The sequence below is a fragment of the Sebastes umbrosus genome, chromosome 12, assembly GCF_015220745.1.
Source record: "Sebastes umbrosus isolate fSebUmb1 chromosome 12, fSebUmb1.pri, whole genome shotgun sequence".
Classification (NCBI taxonomy): domain Eukaryota; kingdom Metazoa; phylum Chordata; class Actinopteri; order Perciformes; family Sebastidae; genus Sebastes; species Sebastes umbrosus.
In genome coordinates, this window is record NC_051280.1 from 17,736,914 (window position 1) to 17,752,794 (window position 15,881).

The 15,881-nt window shown below is 43.2% G+C and overlaps 1 protein-coding gene across 9 annotated transcripts in view; it reads left to right on the forward strand.

Annotated features, from left to right (window-relative positions):
- Window positions 1-15,881, forward strand: part of gigyf2 (GRB10 interacting GYF protein 2) — a 31,730-nt gene that overhangs the window by 4,356 nt on the left and 11,493 nt on the right. The window contains exons 6-29 of one of the 9 annotated variants that reach the window (XM_037788156.1): window positions 1,135-1,240; window positions 1,350-1,390; window positions 1,487-1,522; window positions 1,711-1,803; window positions 2,346-2,557; window positions 2,802-2,937; window positions 4,689-4,928; window positions 5,039-5,208; window positions 5,549-5,705; window positions 5,817-5,983; window positions 6,238-6,332; window positions 7,056-7,184; window positions 7,289-7,419; window positions 7,536-7,636; window positions 7,887-8,027; window positions 8,143-8,301; window positions 8,393-8,644; window positions 8,731-8,853; window positions 9,022-9,345; window positions 9,981-10,186; window positions 10,340-10,491; window positions 10,597-10,802; window positions 12,234-12,378; window positions 12,485-13,348. In XM_037788156.1, coding sequence (XP_037644084.1) covers window positions 1,135-1,240; window positions 1,350-1,390; window positions 1,487-1,522; window positions 1,711-1,803; window positions 2,346-2,557; window positions 2,802-2,937; window positions 4,689-4,928; window positions 5,039-5,208; window positions 5,549-5,705; window positions 5,817-5,983; window positions 6,238-6,332; window positions 7,056-7,184; window positions 7,289-7,419; window positions 7,536-7,636; window positions 7,887-8,027; window positions 8,143-8,301; window positions 8,393-8,644; window positions 8,731-8,853; window positions 9,022-9,345; window positions 9,981-10,186; window positions 10,340-10,491; window positions 10,597-10,802; window positions 12,234-12,378; window positions 12,485-12,552 — 3,590 coding nt within the window. In that variant the 3' untranslated portion in view covers window positions 12,553-13,348. Of the gene's footprint in view, window positions 1-1,134; window positions 1,241-1,349; window positions 1,391-1,486; window positions 1,523-1,710; window positions 1,804-2,345; window positions 2,558-2,801; window positions 2,938-4,688; window positions 4,929-5,038; window positions 5,209-5,548; window positions 5,706-5,816; window positions 5,984-6,237; window positions 6,333-7,055; window positions 7,185-7,288; window positions 7,420-7,535; window positions 7,637-7,886; window positions 8,028-8,142; window positions 8,302-8,392; window positions 8,645-8,730; window positions 8,854-9,021; window positions 9,346-9,980; window positions 10,187-10,339; window positions 10,492-10,596; window positions 10,823-12,206; window positions 12,379-12,484; window positions 13,349-15,881 lie in introns of those variants that run through there. The other 8 variants (XM_037788158.1, XM_037788159.1, XM_037788160.1 and 5 more) reach the window with 8 other exon arrangements.

Sequence of the window (15,881 nt, forward strand, 5' to 3'; positions counted from 1 at the left end):
CAGCTACAGCTCTTGCCGGAGGCATTATGTTTTCAGGTTGTGCGTCTGTACATCTGTCCTATTCTCATGAACACGATATCTCTGGAGGGAACATCTTAAATTTGGCACTAATGTCCACTTGGACTTGAGGCTGAACTGATTAGATTTTGGTGGTCAAAGGTCAAGGCCAGTGTGACCTGACAAATCTCGCTTTTGGCCATAACTCAACAAATGTCTACTAGGATAAAATGAAGTGATGACCTTTTTGACAGACATTGATGTCAACTACAACTTGACTGTTTGGCATAGGCATGCAGTCGCGAGGCGGTAATTCTAGTTATAAACAGTAAGTAGTCAAAGTAGGTAGGCAAATCAGATGTTGACAGGAGTGCACAATATTGTTGTTTGTCATCTGACCAATACTGAGAGAATATGAGGAAAGTACAACAGCATACTACAGCCAAACTGCTATGTCAGTGTTAAAAGATTTTGTCTATGAATAATGGATGATGGGAGTTCAGTTATATATGTGCGCGTGTGTGTGTGTGTGTGTGTGTGTGTGTTTGGTAAAGTTTATTCACCCGTGACTTAGACTTGACGCAGTAGTTGGTGTTATGCGGTGTTCAGGCATAAACCGATTAAATTACTTGCCCACTTCCCCCTTTCGCTACACTTATAAACTGAAAGTGTCTGCTCCGTGCAGCAGCAGAGTCAAAGCACAGAGTAGCAGGTGTCAGATTTTACTTATCTTGTGACAAGAGTAAGGAGAGTTGGCCGACAAGACGATAGCAGAGGATTTGGTGTCAAAGCGAAAAGCAAAAGCCACTATTTGGCAGTATTTTAGGTTTAAACCCAATGCTAATAGGGAACTTGATAACGTTAATGAGGCAATCTGGACACTTTATCTGATGAAGGGGGCAGCATCTGGAGGCAACACCTCTGACTGACACACTCACACACACACACACACACACACACACAGACAGACACACCTTCAAGCACATCTGTGGTGGAAAATCTCAAATGTTTTGTGCAACCCTCTGCTGATGTTTGAATCACATTTGGTCCTTCAATCACAACATAAAATACCCTACCTAAAGGAAATATGATCTCTTAAGGTTATATTGGCTCACATCAACCTGTGATTGTTTTCAGGCCGGGGAAGAGGAGATGGAGGGTTTTACCAAAGAAGTTTTGATGATGTGGAAGGTTTTGGTCGTGGAGTGAGGGAGATGCATCGCTCCCAAAGCTGGGAAGAAAGGTATTAAAATGCCAATTTTATGTTCAATATGAGGGTTTTTTTTCTGGACAGAAATTCTACATATTTTTGTAATGACTTTACATAAAGTGTGTTTTTTTTTTCTCACCAGGGGAGAAAGAAGGTTTGAGAAGCCAGGTCGAAAAGACCCAGGTTGGTGTCAGATTTTGTTGCTCAAAAAAATCAATACATGATGTATTCATTGTCAAATACACTGGCTTATCTTCTCGTTGCTCTCTGTCACCCTAGTTGAAGTTGCTCCAGGACATTTTCCGATGAATCACAGTAAGTGTGCCTTTTGTAGTTTAATAATTGACCAGTGAGTTCAGATTTCTGTAGTAGGTGTAAATGACACTGTAACAGTTTAACTGATTAAGTTAAGTGAGTTTGATAATCTAGCGTTAAAATGTAACTGTGAATATAATGATGAGGGCTCCACCTTTAACCATCCCCTTACCCACTACTCTCTGCAGTCCGAGGCAACTATGAGGATGGTGTAACAGGCCTACCGAGGAAGACCGACTTCACGCGCTCAGAGAGTGAGAACTGGCGTTCTGCTCAGAATGGTGAGGATGTTGAGGGGGGCTGGCGCTTGGCAGGGTCTCAATGGGACAGTGACCGGTGGTGCCCACCGAGCCCAGGTGGGCGCATCACTGACCATATTACTAATGCATCTATCTTTGATAAATGTATTTGTCCGTCGTGTTTGTTGTATGGCTTGTTTCAGAATAATATACATTTGTGTGTTGCAGTCTGTAAACTGTTGTGTGGTCAGTTATTTTCATTGCAGTGCACAGGAAAATATATTTTTACCGTACAACCTGCTTGAATTAAGGACTATGCTCCAGCTCCACTTTTTCTTTCTGTATAGTGGCTGGTTTGTCAGCTTGGCTATCAGAATGACATTACATATAACAGGTACCAATTAAGGGCACATGTTTAATGTAAGAGGGACAATTCAATGGTGCACTGTTGTCTTCTTTCTTCACTTCCCTGTGCTTTTGAACTGCACAACGTAATGCACAAAACATTTGCTGTCCATCTTGATGAAGCTAAAGTTGATTTAGAGATTAAGATTGGTTGTAAATGCTAACTATTGTTTGCCCAGATGGGCCTCGGTCAGCAGGTTGGCGTGAATACCCAGATCAGCGTCGCCGTTTCCCATTTGATGCAAGAGAGGACGAGCGTGGCTACAGGAGGCCGAGGTCAGGCAGCGGCAGCCTGGACGATGAGAGGGACAGCCTGCCAGAGTGGTGTCTGGAGGACGCAGACGAGGAGGCGGGCACCTTCGACTCATCAGGGGCCTTTCTCTCACTTAAGGTTAGAGAAGACCAGAGAAAAATTGATTAAAATCAATGAATGACAAAGACTTAGCGTGTCCACCTGAGTCTCATGTTTCCATCACTACCGATAAATAGCCTTGACTACTGCAGAGTCATTTGTCTCGGGAATGAATGCCGATTGTAACCTTTCCTGCTCAAGACAAAAGATGTTGGTGTGTTTTTGGTCCAGTGGGAAAAGGGGCTAGAGTTACTGATATTGTGTTTTTTTTTTGTGTATTCAGAAAGCCTCCAAGGAGCCAATCCTGGAGGAGGGAGAGCTCGACTTCAAACCCTTGGAAGAATGTGAAGAGGGCCTGGAGGAGGACGACTGTCAGCCCAGGGAGACCAAAGAAATGGAAACGGAGGCTGAACGAAAAGGTTAGATAGTTTTAAGTGTTGATTTTTTTCAACTGTATTTTTTTATGTTGTTGGTAGAGATGTTAACAATTAACCGCTTAACAGTTAGCCGACATAAAGATTTTTTTTTTTTTACAGATTAATGCTATCAGTTAAATGGTCAAAAGAAATATTAAAAATTAAATAAAAAGCTGAGCAAAACTCAGAGTGGCTTGTCATTAAAGGAAAATAGCTGGTCCACCTTATCAGCCCGCCTTAAGTGAGTCTAAGTCGGTGTTGTAAGATAAAGGAGCTTAGTTTGGGTCTTGAGGAGTTGCAGCATTTATTCACCGAAAAATAAACTACACACACTGCTACAGTTACAACGCCAATAACCCCACATTCACCGTCGTCACACATACACACACTGCCCGCCGGACACTCGCTAAGTTACGCCGAGCTGACAGACTGTATTTGTGTGCCAACGGCGAGCCACCAGCAACGCTACAGCTGTAAACGTAGTACAAAAACACACACGGTCTGTCGGACATTCGCTATCGTTACTCCGGGCTGACAGAGAACGCCAGACAGGCACACAGCTGACAAACTCGCAGCTAAACTAATTGATGCAGTGGACAATGCACGCAGCATCGTGGCTGCTAACTCTCCCGGAAGGGTGAACTGGGGACTCAGTTGTCTGTTTTCCTCATACACTGCAGCTGGTGATAAATGATGGCTTTAACCTGTTTGTCCATTGGCTTATCGTTGCAGCTGGGCGGCTTGTTAGCCACTAAAACCACAGCACAGCTGCATGCAACACGCTAATCTTGTCGGTTAACGGTTAATAATCGGTAAACAAGTGTCGGCTATCAGTTGGGAAAAAAAATCATAATTAGCATCCCTAGTTGTTGGACAAGCATAGATATGAAGTCAAATGAACTCAGTGCAAGAATTGGAATTCTACTTTCATAGGATTTTGTCCTAAAAATTGCCTCTTTCTACATTGTGGTGAGAATTTTAAGTTCAGCTACAGAAAAGCACCACCGAAATTGTTTTAGTGTCTAAGCGTGCTGATGCTGGGGTTTTTTATACCTGGGGCCCTTTTGACCAAATTTGCAACATGTAAGCTGCGACTTTCAACATGAGAATTTCCTCTCACATTACTTTTAACACATAATCAATACTAATCAAAAGAAACTCCACACTTGAGACGCATGCATGAGCATGGAAGAGGACTTTAGGACTCACAAATGTATCTGAAATTTAAAAGTTCTTGTCATTTATAAAACGGGATGCTGGCACCATTTGCAATCTGTGTGTAAGCAGCACTCGCAAATCGCTTTTGTGAAACGGGCCCCTGTGTGTTACAGCTGAATGGTATTCACTTACTGTTGCCTTGACACCACAATTTAGTCCAAATTTATCTTTTAGAAACGGTACAGTAACGGTAACATCCCAGTTATTACTGAAATAAGATTTAAAAGCCACACAGCATTAAAATCTACTTTCAGACCAAATGTTCTTTGACAGGGAAAGGTTTTTGTTGTTTAGGACACAAAAAGAAGCAATCAATTGCTCGGCAGATGGTGGCTGCTTTGTCCGCCAACCACCATGATAAAATAGGAATTTACTGACAGCAATTTCAAAGCAATCGAAGCCACTTGATGTGAGCATGACCAAAGAAAAGGAAAATGGCTGATGTGGAAGAGGTTTTCGTGCTCATTGTCAATTACTTCAACATCAAATGAAAACCGTTCCATTTTTTCTCATGTCTTTACCGTTATTATTTTTAGAGTTGTCGAGAGCATCAGAGGAGGCTTTACCTGTGGCTCCCCCTGTCTCAGAGCCCAAGGTTCCTGCCCTGTCTCTGCCCCTGAGCCAGCCTAACAGAACAGAAGTGTCTGAGAGGAAAGCTGAACGGCAGCCACCCCTGGAGCTCCCACCAGAGCTCTGCAAAGTCCCCTTGCACATCCCCATGTCTAACAGCATGCTCGAATCCCTACCCATGAACCACATTTCTACAACCCTTGCAGGTGGGATTTGAGTCATCAATTTCACTGAAAATAAGACTTTTTTGCCAGTTGCTTCCAACTACCAAACAAAATTCTAAATATCTGCTTTTTCTTCATGCTGTTCTGTGCAGAAGTATCTGCTCCATCGCCCATTATCCAACTACCGCAAAAGCCTATGGAGGTTCCTGTGGCGATGAACAATCCTTTGCCCTTCCCTGCAAGTATAATGGCACCTATTGGCAGGCCCACCGCTGTGCCACACGACACAGATGAAGATGAAGGACTGAAACACTTTGAGCAGGTAAGTTAGTAGACTTTTCACATGAAAAATCAGTCATGAGATGGTAGTACTATCCTCTATTCCACGAAGATATCTTTGACTCATTGAAAAGGAAAGATAATTGTGAATATTATGATAACCGAAATGAGACTACCCTTTAAATGGACCCTTTGACTAATAGTTAATTTCCCATAAAAGACCATAAAACAAGTCATACAGTGTCTGTCCACTAAAACCCCAACAACAGATTAGTTGACTAATCGGCTAAGAGGAAGCAGCCCTGTTATATTAGCTCTTATTGATTTTAAACAGGGTTATGAGTAATGTACTATCTTGTGTCTTGGCTCCCATCTTTCTCCAGGAGGCAGAAAAGATGGTAGCATACCTACAGGATAGTGTGGTGGATGATGACAGACTTGCAGCAAAGACTTCAGAGAAGCCCAAACCTGCAGGCCTGCCGCTCACCCACGAGGCTGCTCTCAAGTGGTTCTACAAAGACCCCCAAGGGGAGATACAGGGTGAGATTGGAAGAGGTTTCATGTGCTCAAAATGCGACTTGAATACTGTTCAATTATCTGCAAAACTGCTCCAGTATCACCACTGAATCTCCTGCTCTCTCTCTCTCTCAGGTCCATTCAATAACCAGGAGATGGCTGAGTGGTTCCAGGCTGGTTACTTCACAATGTCTCTCTTAGTCAAAAGAGGGTGTGACGAAGTATTTCAAGCACTCGGAGAGATCATGAAGATATGGGGGAGAATACCGTTCACTCCGGGCCCTGCACCACCACCTCTACAGGTATGTGTTGCTAAACGTGTCCTGTTTCATTCCTTATGTCCAAAGGTTTGATTTGTTATCAGCACTAGTTGCCAGTACCAGCCATGACCTGCAGGTGGTGTGGTATTCCACCATTTTTACCTGTGGGATGTGTCTCAGAGAGAGACCGGGAGTGAACAGCATTATTGAAGTCCAAACTCGTTTGTTTGTTTGTTGCTACCTTTTGCTTGTTTAACTGATGTGATTTATTCGGACTGTCTTCTTATGTAATGCAGGGGGATGGTGATAAAGAGAGGTTGAAGAGGCAACAAGAGCTCACTGCTCTCAACCTTTACCAGCTACAGCAGCTCCAATATCAATACCTCCTCAGGTACACCAGGCTCAGATCTGACTCGTTTTTGTTTGCAATTGTAGTATGATTGTTGATGTGTCATGATTTAAAATATCCAAATACACACATTTATAAACTGCCTCACTTCCTGGACTTAATACAGGAACAGGTTAAAGAGTTAATCTATGCCTCCCGCATCCACATGATCCTCCACCACCTAATTTAATTGTTAAAAATCTACATCCAACATTAGATCACATTCATGCATATAGTAAACTAGAGACCATTATGCGATGGGATCACACCAGCCGTGACGCTGAATCGGGCCAGTGGTGTAAAGTGGGGGGGGGGGCAATGGCCCCTTCCACACTTCCTACCCCCCTACTTCCGGCGCCCTTGCTCGGACCACACCCATCTTCAAACTCAACCTTCATTTTGATCTCTGTAAAGTTTCGTGACTGCATCTGGCACGGTTGCGACGCTATCACTGTGACAAAATCTGTCCACAGACATACTGTATAAACACCTGGCAAAGTACTCAAAACTGCCTCTGTGGTAGTTCCCGCTACGGTCGGTGTCTCCAGAACCACACTCACACACAGACTCACAAGGTGAAAACAATACAAGCATCACTGTCACTGGCTGGTAATAGACATTTAACATGCAGTATACATAATTCATCCACTGATATTCATTCAAATGTTAACTGCCTTTTCCTGTTGGTGTCTCATTTCTCCTATCCATTTGTCTTCCACCGTTCAGGCAGCAGTATGCTCAGGCCCTGGCCCAGCAGAAAGCTGCAGCTCTTAGCTCGGCTCCTCTTCAACAGCAGCAGCAACACCAACAGCAAATCAACCTGCTTCTACAGCAATACCAGGCTCTCAAGCTAAGGTTGATACCCTGCCTCTAAATACATGTGTACCTGTGCTTCAGTGTTTAGAAATCTGACTTTGCATTGACATTATTAATATGTGTACTTTCTTATGTTTTTGTAGAGCGTCTGAGAGCCCCCTACCTCCTGTTACCCGGGCCCTGTCTGTACCAGAATCTGGCTCTGTTTGGGAAATGCAGAAGCCGTCCTCTCAGGCTTCCTGCGCACCAAAAGTCCAACAAGCTGCTCCTAACAGTGAGGTCTACCTTTAATATTCTGCAGTGTTTGTTTATTTTTTAATCACATGAGAGGACAAGAAAAAGTCTATCATGTCATAACAGTTCTAATGCATCACATATCATACTCAACAGCGTGGGATGGCAACAGCGTGTGGGATTTACCTATAGACTCCATAGCACAGGCTCCAACCATCGAGCAAATGCAACAGATAGAGAAGTCAAAGTCAGCAAAGGTAAAGTATTATTTCTGCTCACTTTTCTGTTTTTAGTTGTCAGTGTGAAATGGTTCTGAAAAAGTCCTCTAAAGTCAACACCTCTAAAAGTTTTGTGTACAGCAGCATCTTATGTCTCAGGGTTTTCGAAGGCTTAAAATGTAGTTTCTTGATTTGTAAGCTGAAATTGATCGCATTAAAATAGTCAAATCTTACAATTAAGCTGATGAATCTATGATTCTATGAGTGTATTTTTATTCTCATCTGACAGTTGGAGTTGGAGAGGCGTGAGGTAGAAATGAGAGCCAAAAGGGAGGAAGAGGAGAGGAAAAGGCTGGAGGAGGCCCTGAGGGCTCGACAGGAGGAGGAACGCAAACGCTTGGAGGAAGAGGAGCTGGCACGGCAAAAACAGGTCGAGCATTCGAACAATATCAAACTGAAACACTTAAAGCCTTCGATCTACCGTTTCATCCTTAGCCACTTTTCTCTGATGGCGATGAGACTGACCCACTGTTGTAAATCTTTAGGAGGAGGCATTAAGACGGCAGCGAGAGCAAGAAGAGGCACAGCGCAGACTAAAAGAGGAAGAGGAGAGGATGGCACAAGAGGAAGCTCTCCGTCGATTAGAGGAGAGGCGGAGGGAAGAGGAGGAGAGAAAGAAACGGGAAGAGTTCCTTCGCAAACAGGTAAGCTAATGAAAACTAGTCACATACTTCCGACCTCCTTTCTGGATTTGTAATATGTCTCCCTAAATTGCAATGTTTTCTACCTCACCAGGAAGAGGAGCGCAGAAAGCAGGAGGAACTTGAAGCAATGAGGAGGCGTGAGGAGGAGAAGCGAGCGGAGGAAGAGGCAGCAGCTGCTGCAGCCGCAGCTGCTCTGGCCCAGCAACAACTGGAGGAGCAGAAGAGGAAAGACCAGGAGGCCCAAAGACAGCAGGAGCTGCAGAGACAGAGGCAGCAGCAACAAGAGGCCCTCAGGAGACTTCAACAACAGCAGCAGCAGCAGCAGCAGCTTGCACAGATGAAGGTAAGGGCACACTGGATTAGTCAGCGAAAATAGACGACACAAAGTGTGTTTTAAAGTTGATAAAAACACCTCGTCCTGCTCTGCAGCTACCATCCTCTTCAAAGTGGGGCCAGCAGTCGGTCAACACTATAAACCAGACTCAGAGCGCCCTGTCAATGGCTGAGATCCAGAAGCTGGAAGAGGAGACAGAACGAGAGACGCGGGAGGAGGTAAAGACGGCAAGCAGCCTGGTTGTGTTTGGTGGCTCTATCACCAGCAATGTTTTATTGCCTGTCTTGAGTAAAAAGTAATGCTTTTTGACTAGTTGCTGTCATTTAGTCAAATATAATTTTTATGCACACTAATTCACGTCCTTCTTCCCCTCCTCACCCTCACAGCAGCGACGTCAGCAGCAAGAGCTCCTGAAACTCCAGCAGCAGCAGGCCTTACAGCTGGCTCAGCAGCCCCAGACCAAGCTGTCTGGTTGGGGTAGTGTGGCTCAACAGCCAGCTGCTACCAAATCTCTGCTGGAGATTCAAAGGGAAGAAGCCCAGCAGATGAAACAGCGAAAGGAGCAGCATCAGCAACAACAGCAGCAGCAGCAGCAGCAGCAGCAACAACAACAACAACAACAACAGCAACAACAACAGCAACAACAACCACCACCGCAGCAGCAACCACGCCCCATTGTCACCCAACAGATCCGCACTCAAAACAGAACTGTACGTGACCTATATGATACCGTGTCTTATTGGCTAAAAGAAGATAAAAGCTACGTAGAGCTAGAGGGTTGGGTGGGGATTTTTAGTAGATTCAGCATCAGTTTGACATTAGAAATTCAAATTGAATGTCTAAAATATTATTTAATGCAGTTTTCATTCCATTTGGATATGAAAGCGCAGTTACTCTGAGCTGTAAATTCTTCTTAGGTTATATCTTAAGGAGCTATTCCTAATAGTTAAACAATAGTTCTAAAATGCCAGCAAAGCCATATTGTTTTGCATGTTACCTCTTTACTTTAATTTAAACTCAAGTGATCTTTTGATTAGTAGATCTATCAGTCGACCGACATAAAATTAATCTGCAACTATTGTCGTAATTCATTAATTCTTTCAGTAACAATAAGTACAATGCAAAACATTCCCTTAAGATTATGTGCTTTTCAGTGTATTATAAGATAGAAAACAGAATATCTTTGAACTGTTAGTTGGACAAAACAAGCAAGTTGGTGACATCACTTTGGGTTTTAGGAAATTGTGATGGGCATTTTCTGGACCAAACAACTGACTAGTCGAGAAAGTAATAGGCTAATTAATTGAAGTGTTATGTCAGTAACAGTATCTCACTCTCGTCACAGACGCCGTCTCTGAGTAACTCTGTGTGGGGGTCTGTGAACACCAGCACCTGCACTAATTGGGGCTCAGACTCCAGCAGTATCTGGGGTGACACCCACAACTCTAACATGGGCTTCTGGGACGAGGCTGTGAAAGAGGCTGTCCAGCAACCTCCTCCAGCTAAGAAAGGCAGCACACAGAAGAACAACAAAGGCAACGCCAACCTCAGGTATTATTAAAAAATGCCAAAAAAGAAAAGAAAACCGTCTTAGTCACGGCCTCCTGATGAAAAGCATGACTTACCATTTGAAGGAGATGAGTAATACACAGATCTTAATGACTTATTTTTGTCTTCCTCTTGCATTGTTATGTGCTTGTAAAGTAACTCTGTGAGTGGGCGGGTCAGTAAGAAAGTCGAAGAGGAGGAGAAGCTGCTAAAGTTGTTTCAAGGGGTCAATAAGAGCCAGCAGGACTCCTTCATGATATGGTGTGAGCAAACCCTGCACACCCTCAACACGGCCAACAATCTGGATGGTAAGACTTTAAAAATATTCTTTGCAAAGGCGCTCAACCTACAACTATTGATTAACCTTTTCTGGAAGCCAAACTAGCAAATATTCTCCATCTGTCTCCTGCCAGTTCCAACTTTTGCATCCTTCCTGAAAGAAGTGGACTCGCCATACGAGGTGCACGACTACGTCAGGGCCTATCTGGGGGACACTCCCGAGGCCAAGGACTTTGCCAAGCAGTTCCTGGAACGTCGTGCCAAACAGAACGCTAACCAACAGAAACCGGCACCGCAGAACCAACAGCAAGCCATCAAGGTGCAGCAGCAGCAGCAGGTGAGACTGAAATGATGCCAGCAAGTTAAAGGCTCGGCATACAAGGTACCATATGCTTAGGTCCCATTTTTGTCTTGTAAAGCCATGCGAGACATGTAATGTGATCAATAAGAGAGACATCTGTCCCTTTCGCTCCCCAGAAATAGTTTGCGCTCTGGGACATTTCTGCCTGGCATGTTCAGAGCAAAGCATCTGACATAGTCAATGCCGTCATACTCCATGAACACAACTGTTATTTACATTTGTGGTGTGACTCTCTCTCTCGCGCGTCACCCCTTTTGGATCGGCCCCAAAAGATGTCATTGGACAGCTTATTCCTAGTTTCCTAATGGGGATGAGGATCCTCTTGCAAAACTGGTCTGGCTACGTGTACGTATACTCTTAAAGTTCTAATGACAGATTTTTCTGGTACGTCTCCCTTTTAAAGTCTCAGTGAAACAGAAATCAGAGCGTCTTTAGCTTCTGTACTGTGAGTATTACCTAGTTAAACTGAATATGTGAGCGGTGTACAGTTACAAGAGGGATTTAAATCAAATCTTTAGCATTTCATTGGACCACTAAAAAGTGGGCAGACTTTGACTGTAGCGCGATACTGAGCTACCAAGGATTATCCTTGTCACTAAAAGTTGCAGATTGATGTATGGATGTCCTGATATTATTGGTTGGTACTAGCTTACGCATCAAGCACACGTCATATTTTGTTTTACAGAAAGAAAATATGATTGGATTTTGATATAAAAATGCTGCCTTATCGGCCGAAAAACTTCTGACACGGGCAAACTAGAGCAGACGGCTCTGGACACACCGCAAAGACAACCAACCATTGGCTGGTGTGTCCGGGCCGTAACCCACACCTAATGTGTGTACTGTAACTTTTGAAGACAGCATCGTCTTCATCTTGAATATTCTGACTGTTTTGAGGCAGGAACTTTACCTCTCCTCTTCAACACTTTCTCTTTTTGCTTGGCACAAGTGGTACTTTGAGTCATTGAACTTACATAATCGACACACTGAGAATATTTTCTTCCTGCTGGAAAAGTTACTTTGTCTAAACACCATTTATTGGCTAAAGAACTTGCCGGTAAAGACACATCTACCACTACTGTTGGTGACAATATCTGGTGTTAAGTACTTAAAATGCACTACAATATATTTTTTAAGAAACTGAGTGTTGCTGTTTATCTCAATCTGGTGCTATGTTTTGTCATCCGGTTACATAAAAGTCATGTTTGCATTTAATCATACCAGAATTGTCCTCAAAACTTTGAATAATCATGAACCTAGCTAATTTTTATACAGTTTTGAAAAGTAAAGTTTTGGTTTCCCTCTTTTTCCACATCTCATGATTGTCATGATGATTTTAATTGTTAATGAAATCAAAATGTACTGGGACTGCATTAAGTCAAGTATTAACAGTTCAGTCTTTTTAAATTCCAGGATTCTGTATGGGGCGGAACCGGATCTTCATCACCCTATCAGTCCAACCATACGAGTGGCCAGCAGCAGCGCTTTGAGACCGTCACTTCAGGGAAGAAGAAAAAGAAGCAGAAGATGGTCCGCGCAGACCCCAGTCTTCTAGGTGAGAGCAAACACCCATCTGCTAAATCTGACATATCTGCAACGATGTGTCACTGCTTTTTATATCATCTGCTAATTGGATCTTTTTTTTTTTTTATCTTTTACAGGTTTTTCTGTGAATGCATCATCTGAGAGACTGAATATGGGAGAGATTGAGACGTTGGAGGACTTTTAAGGGACTGCAGCCAAGCAAACCCCACTGACTGTATCCGATTTGAACAGCAGCTGTTGTACCCAAACCCCCTGCCGCGGCCCCCCCGACTGCTTCCACAACTTTCACCTTTATTTTCAGTTTCACATTTATCAGACATACTCTGGTAATCCCTCATAAAGTCCAAATTGCGAACAAACGGTGATCTCTGAGGCAGGGTGTGTTTTCCTTTTGCTTACGGACCTATAATCTGATGAAAACCCCCGAGAGAAATGGACCGGAGCAAACTGGCCAGTGAAACATCCGACCAGCCAAGAGAGCAATCACCAAATGAACTTGAGTTTCTGGAGAAAGTCGGCTGAGGCGTTGATGTCTGTTGGGCATCAACTGCTTGATCCTGAATCGTGTCCTCAAATTTCAAATTTGGCCTCCATTATTTGGGATTTTTTTAAAGTGTGGATATATGGGTGGGGTGGTTGGGGTATTATGGGAAAGGTTAGAGAGATTATATCCATTGTTTTTGTTTTATTTATTTAAAGTTTTCCCCCCGTACACTTTAATTCCCCCCTTCTCTTTTCCCTCCCTGATTTCTGCTGGGTGTTCATGGATAATGACGGCAAAAGTAGAGCCCAAGGATTCGTGGCCACTTATGTCCTGTTTTAAGGACATATCAAAAGTTCCAAGTAGTTATCTATTTCTTGTAAAATACTAGGCTGTTTAAAGAATAAACTTTCAATTCTGCATCTGTATTATAATATATGAAAATGATCTGCTGGAGTCATACTTTTTTATTGCGGTATGAAATAAAAAAAAAACAGTCTGATGTGTGGGCTGTTCACACCTGTGTCTGAACTAATCAGAAAAAACACGAATGTGCATAGTTCATTTGGTTCACAAGCATTCACCCAGTCACACTGCGATAAATCGCATTTTACAGAGATCTTGTTAATGGTATAATACGTAACAGTTGTCAGTTGCTGTTTGTAAACATATGGCATTCAAAATTGGCCACTCTACGGTCGAGCGAGCTATAGAGTGAATGAAGAGAGGGAGCACCGTTAATGCCCTGATACACCAAGCTTACGGTCAATCGTCGGTCAGTTTGGCGTCGTCGGTGAGCGTCTGTCGGCCTAGTTTTTCCTAGTTTTTGGTCGGCAAACGGCGCTCTGCTTCATGTACGTATCATAACAACGGTTTGTATATCCGCTATCCTCGGTCTTCCGGTTTCCTTTGTTGAATGACAAATAAAGGCTAACGCAGAACGTATGTTTTAACTGTAACCTTTGCGGTGTGTTCGAGTGCTTTTTGGCCAAGACAAAGGCGACGTGAGGCGACTCAACGCAATTTGACATAGTGGCCTAATGGTGGAATTACAACTTCTGTGTCCTTCACGTGATGCCTTTGGGCCCAAAAAGACTTTTTACCATAGACTTACATTGGGAAAGAGACGGATACAGTTTTTTAAGGTAAATCAACTTCCCAGTACGGACACTAGAATAGCCTTTATTTAAAGCGAATCCAGACTTTAATTGAAATGAAGACCACCCCGCCTCCGACGCTGTATCCAGTTCTCTTTATACATACATGGAACAAAGCATTAAAACCAAATAAAACCATATTTTCTAATTGTTTCACAGTGGTTACATTTTAAAGCACAAATGAACACACAACTAACTTTGACAACCTCCACCACGGAGCCACATTGCAGAATTTTGAATGAAAGCGGCAGAAGGGCAGGCTGTCCTCTCTGCTTGGTGTGTGCCGGTAGCAGCACACAGCAGAGGAGCAGGGGGAAAACTGAAGCACACAGCGATGTAGAAACCCATTGCCATCCGTCAATGTACATCTGTCAAATACGGATCTAACAGAGCTAAAAGAGGACTTGTGCCTCGGTATCGGACGCTGAGGGGTGTGACAAAGCGGCGGTATTTGACAACATGAACAGGCTTCACACCCTACACACTGTCATTGGCTGGGGGTTACACCGCCACGTGGGGGCAAAGTGTGATGGCAGGCTTCCAGAAGAGTCCTGAACACAACAAAATAATAAGAAAAGAGAAAATACAGGCAGAGAGCAGGGTCTCTGTAGATACAGACACCACCACACACTTCGTATCATAGTGGGCTATAAGTGATGATTGAGAGAGATTATTTTTTAGCAGTCAATAAATAGTTCTTTAGGAAATTGTTGCATATTATACCTTATAGAGCTGGAAATGTGTAAATGAAAATTAATTGTCGCCAGGTGTTAAAGAGAACATGAGTGAAACCATGTATTCACAATGCTAATGAACTAAAGAACATTTTAAATTCCTCTTAGCGTGAGAAATTAGTTACAAAACTGAAAATGAGCAACCATAGCACATGCCTTTTTCTCACGGGTCTGCTACATGTGTTCTGCTGACTGTTATTTCTATTTTTCAGACGTATAGTTTGTGTCAAGCAGACGCAATTCATTTTCCCCACAGGATTGGATCGTCAGTTCAAATTGGTAACTAACTGCGTTCTAATACCTATACTACCATACTATTTATTATTACAGAAAAAGATTTAGTATGTCCCAATACTTAAGTCAAGTGCAGTATGCCAAAACTGCTGCTCACTGTGCCCTGCGCATCACAACGATATACGATTGCAAGATGGACGTCAAACTCAAGAGGTGCAGATATCACATTTTATTTCTTCATAATAAAAAAGGTCCAAGCCTTCAGGTGTGCAAGGAAGAAAACAGAAAAGAGGAGGAGGAAAATAAAGCCCAATACAAAGGTATGATGTTGGCCTCCGGAGGCGGGGGGTTCAAATCCAGCCCTGCAGCTATAGTTACATTCGGTTATGTTAATTAGTTGCATTATGGGAGATGTAGGAAACAACATTCTTGGAGCTTGACGGACACTGGGAACTAATAAGATATCTCAGCACCTACAGCTTTGATTTTGACCATTTTTATTCTAATTCTAAATGTTGTTAATTTCATAGATGCATCAGTCACAATAATCCTATGTCATTCTGTATAATGAGTTTACTTATGTTTTTGAAACTATAATTCATGTTGCTGCTAATAATCCTTCTACTTGTAGATTTTTGGTACTTTCAGATCTTATTACTTCCTCCACCACTGCCATCTTTTGATTTACTGTTACATATTTCCTTCAAGAGTTAAGGCGTAAAATGTCCAGCAGAGACCTTCGTGATGTGACCTGGCCAAGGTCAGCGGCCACCGAATGTTTACCCCTCACACCCAACTATGTGTGTGCCGGAGGAGTTTGGAGTGGGTGGGCCCTGTGATGATGTGCTCACAAAGTCCACACTGTCCAGACAGTCCTGTGCACACCTAGTCCCACCCCTTCTCTCAC